The sequence below is a fragment of the Cornus florida genome, unplaced genomic scaffold, assembly GCF_030987335.1.
Source record: "Cornus florida cultivar Cherokee Brave unplaced genomic scaffold, ASM3098733v1 CherokeeBrave_3.0.0_Hap2_Chr01, whole genome shotgun sequence".
NCBI classification, from domain to species: domain Eukaryota; kingdom Viridiplantae; phylum Streptophyta; class Magnoliopsida; order Cornales; family Cornaceae; genus Cornus; species Cornus florida.
The window spans coordinates 1,046,790-1,057,972 of NW_026775571.1; the positions used below are offsets into that span (position 1 = coordinate 1,046,790).

Sequence of the window (11,183 nt, forward strand, 5' to 3'; positions counted from 1 at the left end):
GAAGCAGCTCGATAGCTGAGAATAAAGGCTGTCAGGTACTCAATTGTGGGGGAACAACTCTTCAAGCGATCGCACTTAGGGCTTTACCTCAAGTGCCTGACCCCCACGGAATCTAGGGAAGTTTTGAAGCAATTACATGAAGGAGAATGCAAAAATCATTCTGGGGGTAGATCAATAGCTCACAAAGCTCTGACTCAAGGCTACTTTTGGCCCTACATGTCAAGAGAAGCCGAAGAGTATTCCAGAAGATGCGACAAGTTTCAAAAGTATGCCCCCCTCATTCATTAACCTGCGGAAGAGATGCACGCAATGAGTAGCCCTTGGCCATTCGCTCAATGGGGAATGGACGTGGTAGGACCTCTACCAACAACTGTATCGCAGAAAAGGTACGTCATGTTAGCCACTGACTATTTTACTAAATGGGTAAAGGCGGAAGCATACCCAAGTGTAACTAACGTTCAGGTCAGAAAATTCATCTGGAACAATCTAATATGCAGATTCGGAATACCAAAATCCATCATTATGGATAATGGTTTAAATTTGAAAAATTAATACACTCAGCATTTCTTCGATAAATACGGGATTAGCCAAAAAATGTCAGCAATATACCACCCAAAGGGCAATGAGCCGGCAGAAATAACTAACAGAACAATTTTCACCTACATCAAAAAGAAGCTCGAAGACAAACAAGGAAAGTGGCTGGATGAATTGCCAAACGTCTTATGGGCATATAGAATTACTCCGAGACACCCCACGGGCGAAACTCCTTTCTCTTTAGCCTACGGAACTAAAGCAATAATCCCCACTGAAATAATAGCACCTACCATCCGAAGCCTAACTTGGGAACAAAGGTCAAATAACCAACTTCTGGGGCAGAATCTAGATCTCTTGGAGGAAAAAAGAGAAACAGCGGCTATTCGGCTAGCTGCGTATTAACAAAAACTGGCAAACAAGTACAACAGGAGAGTTAGACGCAGAGGTTTCAATCCAAGAGACCTAATGCTTCTAAAGTCAGAAAAGTATGTCGGCAAATTGGAACCCAATTGGAAAGGCCCATACCGAATCTCAGATGTGATTGGAAAAGAAGCTTACAGACTCCAACACCTGGATGGCACTGAAATGGCCAAACTAAGGAATATGATGAATTTGAAAAGGTATTTTCAGTAGAGTAATCGTACAATGTTTTCCGATGCTTTATTTTTGCGAATAAACAAAGTTATCTTTTGTCTTATTCGAAAGTCCCACATCGAATAAAAATAAGACTCTTAGTCATTATTTAAGAAAAAATAGTACAAAATGTAAACAGTGGAGTAGACCCCCAGATAGTAGGTAAACCACAATGGGACCCACTATTCGGGGTCTCCACTTCACACTTTTTGTCTTATTATAGAAAGATAAAACTACTTCATCCACAAATAACGATGTCCCACATCGTTTAGAAAATAAACTTCTATGTTATTCTCATAAGATTGTTTGATTTGCTTACAAATTAGTAAGTGGGACCCCTTGATAATGGGAACTCATTTACGATATCGAAATGCCCCATTGTCAGAGGTCTTCACACACTCCCCACACTTTTCTTTTTTCAAATAAGAGATGTTGTAAAACCCATGGTCCCACATCGACTGAAAAGGAAAAGTTACTTTTATTATTAAAGTACAACACAGTTGGTGAAAAATCAGCAGGTGAGGACCCTGAATTATGTGATCCATGGACAAACGGAGCTCATCATCATGGATCCGTAATTCAGAGCCTTCCTCACTTTCTTTTGGAGCCAAATCCTTTCAAGCGAAGAATTCCCTTTCAAATCAATCAATGTCCCACATTGACTAAAAAAGAATTATTTCCTCTGTAGTTAAAATAGAACCATTGTACTTCAATGTCAGCGGGTTAACTCCCTTAATAATGGAGGCCCATTATAGACCCATTATTAAGGGAGAGACAGGCCCTAAGAGCCGAACGCCTAATCAGATTTGATCAGAAAGTTGATCAAATCCAAAAAACTGAACGACCACAAGAGCCGATCGCAAATATAGGTGAAGGCCCCAAGAGCCGAATGTCCAATCAGATTTGATCAAAAAATTGATTAAGCCCAAAAAAGCCGAACGGCCACAAGAGCCGATTGCAAAAATAGGCAAAGGCCTTAAAAGCCGAACGCCCAATCAGATTTGATCAAAAAATTAATCAAGTTTAAAAAAGTTGAACGACCACAAGAGCCGATTGCAAATATAGGCGAAGGCCCCAAGAGCCGAACGCCTAATATGATTTAATTAAAAAATTGATGAAGTCCAAAAAAATTAAATGGCCGCAAGAGCCAATCGCAATTATAGGCGAAGGCCCCATGGGCCGAACGCCCAATCAGATTTGATCAAAAGATTGATTAAGTCCAAAAAAGCCAAACGGCCACAAGAGCTGAACGTTTTAACAGACTTGATCAAAAAATTGATCAAGTCTAAGAAAGTCGAACGACTACAAGGGCCTATCGCAAATATAGGCAAAGGCCCCAAGAGCCGAACGCCCAATCAGATTTGATCAAAAAAATGATTAAGTCCAAAAAATCCGAACAACCATAAGAGCCGATCGCAAATATAGGCGAAGGCCCCAAGAGCCAAATGTCTAATCAGATTTGATCAAAAAATTGATTAAATCCAAAAAGCCGAACAGCCATAAGAGCCGAACGGCTATAAGAGCCGATCATAAATATAGGCGAAGGCCCCAAGAGCTGAACGCCTCATTAGATTCACAATAAAGACTCAAGCGAACATGAGCAATCAAAAGAAGTAAAAAAAAAAAAAAAAAAAAAAAAAAAAACAAACAAACAAACAAACAAACAAACTTCTATAGAATAAAAATATATAGTTTATAGTGGAGGCAGGACATACCCTACACCTCCACATAAAAAAAAATAATAATAAATAAACCTGTTACATTAAATCATTTTTCATTCATAGGATCCTCATCGGTGAAGCTCTACCTTCCACATTAAATTTTTGCGTGAAGGCATCAACCAGCTCCACCCTAGCTGGAATAGAAGAAGGTGTATCAAGTGCCGAAGAAAGCAGCCCTTGAGAACTTGAAGGATAATGGAGAGGGGGTAAAACCTCATTAGCTTCCTTACCCTTCAGCAGGGCAGCAAACTCAATCTCCCTAGGACCATCAGAGGGTTCAACATACTCATCAGTAATCAAGAGCCCCAGCTTGGCATCGTTCTCATCAGCATCACCATAGTCTCTTTCCTCAAAAGGAAGTTACCCTTGAGCAAAGCCAAGCCTAAAACCCTTGGCATAACGGAGATTGGCAACTTGGGAAAAATGGTTGAACATTTCCAAACCCCCCTTCCTGGCAGGTCTGGATCAAGGAATTTACCTTCCCAAGTTGAAGGCCAAGCTCAGCCGCCTTGTTTTCAAGTTCCTTAGCCCTCTTATCAAAGTACTCAATTGACTTGAGCTACTGGCCCTTCTCCTTCTTAGCTTCGGCAAGGGAAGCCTCTAAAAGGTCTACCCTCTTTTGAAGGGCAACAGATTGGTTCACCTGAAGAGAGTCAGCTGACAGCTTCATCATGAAAGTGAACATTAAGAAAGAGCTTTATAGAAGAGTAACAGAAGGTTGTCAAGAAACTAAAATAGATAAGTAAAAAAAAAAAAAAAGGGGAATCAGAAGGGATTACCTCCTTTAAAGACTTGGGAGCAAGGGAAAGCAAATCATCAACACTCATCTGTTGTTGCAAAATCTCATCCCTGGGTGGCCACATCCCTCTGGCTAAACCCATTAATGTCTCCTCGTCCTCAGCTCCATAATCACCAATGGTAATAGGGGAGCCATCAGCCTTTAGCATCTCAAGGAATCACCTTTCCGTAGACCCCACAAAATTACCCTCAGCGACGTCAGTAGAGCCTGGGACTAAGGCACCTTTGCCACAAAAGGCCCCAGCCATAAGCTTGGAGTGCTTGGAAGGTGGATCATCCCTTATAGGAGGACGCTTGTGCCTCTGCCCGGATTGAACCCCTTTCTATTTTTTAGAAGGGGAAAACTTACTAGCCTCAACAAAAGTATTATTCCTCTCCTATAGAAACTTGGTAGACGCCTCCCTTTCTTTCCTGGTCGTACGAGGTTTGGGAGGGGAGAGTTCCATTGCAGATTGGGAAAAGAAGAAGAGGGGCAGGCGAAACAAAATCAGCTTCGGTATTAGAGACCTTGAGGTCAATGGGTTCCTCGAGGTTCTAAAAAATACAGGAACATCCCTAGAAATTGCCTCAAGAAGGGAAGAAGAAAGCAAGACCCGAGCAGAGGGAACGTCACCCCAGACGTGCACTCGCAAATACTCGAATCGGATATCTACAAATTTTGAAGAAAAAAAAGTCAATTTTATGGCCTAAGAAGTCATAAATATAACAAAAATGCTTCACGACACAAACAAAGCAAGAAGACTCGCCCGAATCGTCAAACGCAGGAACAGATGGGGCATAAAAGCTCGTTCGGATAGGAAAATCCCGAGCAGAAGAAGAGTGCCACGCCCCTCTGACCTTAATAATTTTATATTTCCACTCTTTATCAGAAGTGTTAAGATGAGTAAAAAGAGCCCTACCCGTTCTAGAGTGAAAATGAAACCTACCCTCCTCACCTTTTATTCTATTAAGAGTATAACATAATAGAAGATCAGCAAGATTCAAGGTCAAACCTTTAACCCTATTCAGAGCAAGAAGGCAAGAGAGAATACGAAAAAAGTAAGGGTTAACCTAAAGGGGAGCCAAATCTAACACCGACAGAACCTGAAGGTAGAAAGGTTTAAGGGGAAATCGAAAGGCAGGGAAATGTAAAGACGAAAAAAGGATATCGCCCTTTTCCAAACCCTCGCCGGTACTAAAGTTCAAATTGTGATCATATTCCTTAAGGGTAACATCCGAAAGGATACGATTCTTCTTTCTCTACTGTGCAGTAGAGAAAGACTTCCTCTCTACAATATCCGGGGGAAGTACTATCGACCCCTCAACATCACCACTCGAACTCACCACCGGTGTCCCCGATTCAGAATCGGACGCATAAATGCTATCGATTCATTCGCTACTTGCTTGACTCATAATGACAGAAATGGAATAAGCAAGTGACTAACCTTAATGGACGGGAAGAGGATTATGCGGCGGCGGATAGACTCTTGCTTAGAATCAAGAACAAGATTGCAGATATAGATATCCGAGTGATAAGGACATAGCATATATAGACAAGATAAAGCAGATAATGAAAAGGCAAGCACGAGACCCCAAAAATCGGGAGCACAAATGGTAATGATAAGCAGTAACAGCCGCAAAAACTTCTCCACTTCCTAAAAATAGTTACAATTCCATATATGAATTCAATTCACAAAAGGAATTGGGGGTAAAGTGTAGAGGAAAAATTCCACACCAACCACAACATACCATGTGGCAATAAAAGTACAGTCCATTGCTAACTGAAACCACCCAGAAGCCCATTAGCAATTGGGAGCCCAATAACAAAAAGTCCACAAACATGTCAAGTCGGCCCGATTAACAAAGGAAGCTCCACTTGACATAAGACGGATCAAGGGTCAGCCCGATCACGGTTAGCCCATAACTCCATAACGCCCACCATAAAAGAAAGGGGCGCAATATTAGTGAGCATAAACACCCACATCCAGAAAAACTGCTAGTAACGACTCCATGTAATTCTCTGTACAAAGTTTATAAATAGATCATGAATGAGAAAGGAAAGACATCTAATTCCCATCATTGTTTCTCTCTTGTAAAAATTGTCTATTGTCTTCTCCAAATTTCATATACCTTTTTTTGACCTATTTCTTTTAAGTGTTCGGGTGTGAGAAATTACACCTACACTGACCGTGGCACGCTTGAACTTCTTTCTTGTTGCCTCGAGTTCGTCGTGCTCTGGGACTTTAATGGTTTGGTGATGATCAGGATATATATATATATATATATATATATATCAATTGGTAGGGATAAGGGTATGATGAAAATTTTAGTAAAATTTGTACATGACGTTAGCAATTTCCGTCATTGACTCTAATAGAAGGGAGGTATGTGTAGGATATTTTTATTCTTAGGGGAGATTCGAGTAAATTCCCAAACTAGAGGGAAGGTCCGTGTAATTATGACAAACTATAGGGGAGGTTTGTGTAAATTATCCGAAAAAACAATATTCATCTACCCAAAATATATACCCGTGCTATTTCTAGGTACCATTTTTTTTGCATAGATGTATCACTTTTTGTGCATACCCACACCAACATTTTGATTAACTTCATTTTCTCACAAGTATAGATGGTGAATTGGTGATGTTAAGAAAAGTAATATTAACAACTACAAGATGTAACCAATTAATTTCAGTTTTACCATAAAACAAGTACAAATCTTGATGACGCAGTGTTGCCGGTGGGACTATCCAGCTGTCTAAGCTTCTTCTACCAGACACTGTCGGTTTGAGTTGGGATGATACTGTTGAACCACCAACACAGATGCAGTGTTGGAGTATTCAGAGGACGCTAAGAAGCTTCCCACAGGCCCTAGTTCTGGACAATCGCTGCTTGTCTCTCCTAACTCCGGCACATTCCTAGGCACTCTTCCCACTAAAATCAGATTACACTTGTTAATTGACGTCAATGCATCAATTATATCCGCATTACTTCCCACTTGTTTTTCCTCAATAGATGTCGACTCGTTCTTATTTCTTGCTGTACACTCGGAGATGAAGGCCTCGTCACTGTCATTGTCGTTGTCACCATCTTTTTCCTTCCCTTGAGTACTCACCAACTTTAAGACGGTGAGCTTGATCCCGGGATGCTCAGCCATTCTGAAACCGTAAGCGAGCGCCTCACGATCATCACGTCCACCAAAAAATGGCACCGCTATGGTGTAGGACACGTCCTTGGCAGAGACTTGAGTGGTGCCACCAAGGCCGCGATTGACAAGTATTCCCACCGAGCAAGGTGAATGACAGAGGACTTGCTGGTTTACCACATGAATCGAGTGTCCGAGTGACTCCATCACACCGTCTAGCCGCTGGTGCTTGTGGAATGGGAGTATGATCATGGCAGCACGCTTTTCCTTGGCGCTGGTGCAGATGTTTTCATGGATGTCATCAAGAGCCGAGATGGCAGTCATCGGGCGCAGAGTGACCCTGCTGAGCTGCTGATATTCCTCAAATGTGATAACCATATGTTCTTTATTGTCACATTTCTTGTTCAGGAAGGGGATTGTATTTTTGGGCGGTTTATGGACCATGGAGATGGCTGAACAATATCGTTCAGAGAGTTCCTTTAGGTGCATGGCATATACGGATAGGCATCCTTGACGTCGAGTCCCTCGGGATGACTCAATGAGATTGACAATGGCAGGGATGTTTTCGGTGCCATAGAAGCAGGTAAGGATGCGAAGCTCTGTGTCAATGTCTTTTCGTTCAACCGTCCTGTGCTTGTAGGGTGCGGCCTTTCTCGCGGGCTTATAAATAGCCATCACAATCGGGGTAGTGATGAAAGTTGTGAATAAGGCCATGAGAACTAATATGGCAAAAGCTTCGTCATTCAACACCTACAGTAAGTGGAGTTAAAGAAGCCAAATGGCCGGTTAACCAAACACGATACATAAGCACCCAATATAGTTATACAAACACATGCACACACATATATATGTGTGTGTGCATATATGGTCCAATTTACAAATTTTCAACTAACCCTTCTTTTCCACAAGTACATTCTCACATGTTGCGCGCACACAAAAAAAAACTTAATTTAAAAGTTGACTTTTTAATAAACATATGCCCTGAGATGTCCGGAAAAAGATACAAATGTAAGTAATATTAATACAAGAAAAATAATATAAACGACTTAATTTGTAGGTCAAAAGTTTTAATTGAATTTTAGCTAGGATGAGAGAGTAAAAATAAATAAATAAATAAATAAAATACCTACTTTTCTGTCCTTGCCGATATTGAGAACGATAAGTTCAACCAAACCCTTAGTGTTCATGAGGAATCCAAGTGTCAAAGACTCTCTGAAAGGCGTCTTAAAGAGTAGAGATACCCCAACAACCCCAACAATCTTTCCAAAACAAGCATTAAATATGACAAGTGCAACCAGTCCCCATGATCGAGCTCCATTTATGGTTCCAATATTCAATTTGAGGCCACTAGACACAAAGTATAGCGGTAGAAAAAGGCTGGACACAAGGTCCTCAATCTTTTCTATCAAAACCCCTGCGAAGGGACCATCCTTGGGTACCAATATGCCAATCACAAAAGCCCCAAAAATGGCATGTATCCCAATGAGGTCTGTGATGAAACCTGCAGCCAATACCAGGGCCAATGTGATACATATGTAGAGCTCTTTGACTGGCTCATCATTATTCTCGGCGGAGCGTCGAGCCATGAGTGCCAGTGCGGGTTTTATCAACAGGAAAGCACCCACCACAAACGCAATCCCACAGAGTAAGATCCATACAGAAATAAGTGGAGAAGAGGTTTTTCCGGAGAGAGCTATGGCAAGTGCGAGGAGTATCCAGGCAGTGACATCATCAACAGCAGCTGCGGACATGGCCATGCGGCCCACGTCGGTAGTGAGAAGCTTTAACTCGGTGAGGATACGACCCAGGACCGGGAATGCGGTGATTGATAATGAGACACCAATGAAGACAAGGAAAGTGAGATGATCAACTCCTTTGGATATGGTGGAGCTTAGAACAAATGATGTAGCGATGCCAATGACAAAAGGGAGGGTGATACCAGCTATGGATATTGCTAGGGCCTTCTTGCCTACTCGACGAATGGCACGCATGTCCAGCTCAAGACCCACAAGAAACATGAAGAAGATAAGCCCAATGTTAGCAAGTGTGTCCAGAACTGTCAAGCTCTTCTTCGGGAAAACCTTGTCCAGAAATTTGTGATTTCGCCCAAAAGCAGATGGCCCCAGTAGTATTCCTCCCTGCATATATATATATATATATCCATTAATTAATAATGTTTCATATACATAAACCATATAAATCCTCTCGACCGACCCACGTCCATGTAACATATATGCACTTTCAATTATAATAAGTACGTGCGTGTATATATGTATATGCATGCATGAGAGTCATTTCAATGTTCACATTCTCCATGGTGAGGCCAGCTTCAGGATTAATACGTAGGTGCAACTACCTAATTGTTGGAATCGAAAAAAGATGATTCATATAAATAATAGTAATAATTTCTTTCAAAATTGGTATATATGATTGATGGATAGTAGTAAATAAATATTGAGTAATTAATTAATTACGTACAATGATCTCTGCAATAACTCTTGGTTGTCTCATGGGCTTGAGAATGAAAGCCAGGGATCTTGTAAAAGCAATAACCAGACATATCTGGAAGATTGCGAGGGGAACGGCAAAATCAAAAGGACTTTCACCCTGGAACATTCCATTTGATGTTGCCTTCATTGGTGCCGGGCAAACCGGTGCTCCCGGGGGACCTGCTGGACTTTTCGTCGCCATTCTAGCTACCTTGTCGTCGTCCCCGGTGGTGGCCAGAGATCTGCAGTACGTACGGACAATTAATTAATTAATTAATTAAGATACCTACCTGGATCACACTTAATTGCCAATTAATGGAATAGAAAGATTAATTAACTAATTAATCCTTCCTTCCCTCCTGGGCTTACTTTCTTTCCCCCTTCAATTAACCCATTAAAGGGTAAAAAGTAAGAGACCGACCACCACGACGATGACGATGAAACCTTAGGAGGACACCAAAACTACCTCCCTCCTATATATGACTTCTAATCACAACAAATATTATTATACTAATTTGAACGACTTGGACAACTCTCATTACTATTTATGGCATATATGATAGTAATTACGTAAATTTAGAAAATGATGGGTTTAGACATTACTCGCAGTCAAAATGACTTCGTGAGAAAACGTGTCACATGCAAGCCCAAACATCCCACCATCCATTATACTGCTACAAAATATTGATGTGGCGGCAAAATTTTAACATCAATTTAAAAAAAAAAAAATGCTGCTGTTGATATGTTTGAAGGCATTTTTATTTTTATCATTAGCTACAATAACACTACAACAAAATATTGATGTGGTGGCAAAATTTTAACAGCAATTCAAAAAAAATGCTACTATTTTTATGTTTGTAACACGGGCCCATTTTTTATTTTTATTATTTATTATTTATTTTTCATTTTTCATTTTTAATAAATGCCCTGTAGTTAGATTCAACAACTCGGTTCCTCACTTTCTCTCTCCACTCCAGTTCCTCAATCTTCTCTCTCTACTCTCGCTCCTCACTTCTTCGCTCATCACTATTTCTCCTAAATCAGACTGCGAACACTAGGTTTTTCGCTCCATTTTCAATTGATAGCTTCGATTCATTTCTGGCTCGTCACTATCACTCCCAGAGCTTAGCTTCGATTCTAATTTCAAAGAGAAAAATTCATAAATCGATATTTGATTCGCCAACGATCAGTATTGCTTTGTTTCTCATTCATTAATGATCATTATTGCAGGTAAATTACACCAGTATTAATTGCTTTGTTTTTATTGGATTTCATGCTCTAAGTAGGCATTGATGTTTGTTGAAGCGAAAATAAGCACGACCCGGGACGATATCGTACATTTTCCTGCAAAGAAGAGAGAAGAAGATTTATGAATCTTGACGGCACTGATGTGGTGCCTGCCAAGAACTTTTCGACGATTAACTGGAGATCTAAAATAAAGGTAGTGATTTAATATGTCGTTTTTATCATACCTGTTTAATAGTCAGGCTTCGTATTTATATATGGCGATTCTCCTGGTCTATTGCAATCTGTTGGAGATTCGAAGATATTCTCCCGTACTTTGAATTTGAATCACCTTATTAACTCAGTGTTATCAGCGTTATCTTTAATTTAATTTCAAACTTTTGGATATCTTATATTATCTCTCTTTAACTAATATCTATCTCAAATTAACTCATCAGTTGTCCCCATTCTCGTGCTAGCTTGTCAAGTAATGTCAAAAGTTATTTTTCCCTTATTTTGGAAGGTAGCTCTTTTATTTTTTTTTATCAACTGAGCATATTGTAAATTGTCATGTATTTACGGGCTCACAAAAACATGCGTTGGCCACTATTTTCATCCTTAAATAAGAGAAAGATTTTATGAGCTTCACTCAGCTCGTTCT

The 11,183-nt window shown here is 40.5% G+C and overlaps 1 protein-coding gene across 1 annotated transcript; it reads right to left on the reverse strand.

Annotated features, from left to right (window-relative positions):
* Window positions 1-6,413: 6,413 nt before the first annotated feature.
* On the reverse strand, window positions 6,414-9,476 carry LOC132302589 (cation/H(+) antiporter 19). The gene is made up of 3 exons (XM_059802809.1): window positions 9,288-9,476; window positions 7,940-8,947; window positions 6,414-7,559 (listed from the first exon to the last, which is right to left on the reverse strand). Exons 1-3 carry the CDS (start codon window positions 9,444-9,446, stop codon window positions 6,423-6,425), a joined length of 2,304 nt encoding a protein of 767 aa, XP_059658792.1. The 5' UTR covers window positions 9,447-9,476; the 3' UTR covers window positions 6,414-6,422.
* Window positions 9,477-11,183: the final 1,707 nt, after the last annotated feature.

Bases quoted from the DNA above. Each gene is read 5' to 3' on its own strand.
- LOC132302589 (XM_059802809.1), bottom strand. From the start codon at position 9,446: ATGAAGGCAACATCAAATGGAATGTTCCAGGGTGAAAGTCCTTTTGAT. The intron at 8,948-9,287 runs GTACGTAATTAA...ATATATATGCAG, and splicing joins GAGTTATTGCAGAGATCATT to GGAGGAATACTACTGGGGCC. The intron at 7,560-7,939 runs GTAGGTATTTTA...CACTTACTGTAG, and splicing joins ATATCGGCAAGGACAGAAAA to GTGTTGAATGACGAAGCTTT.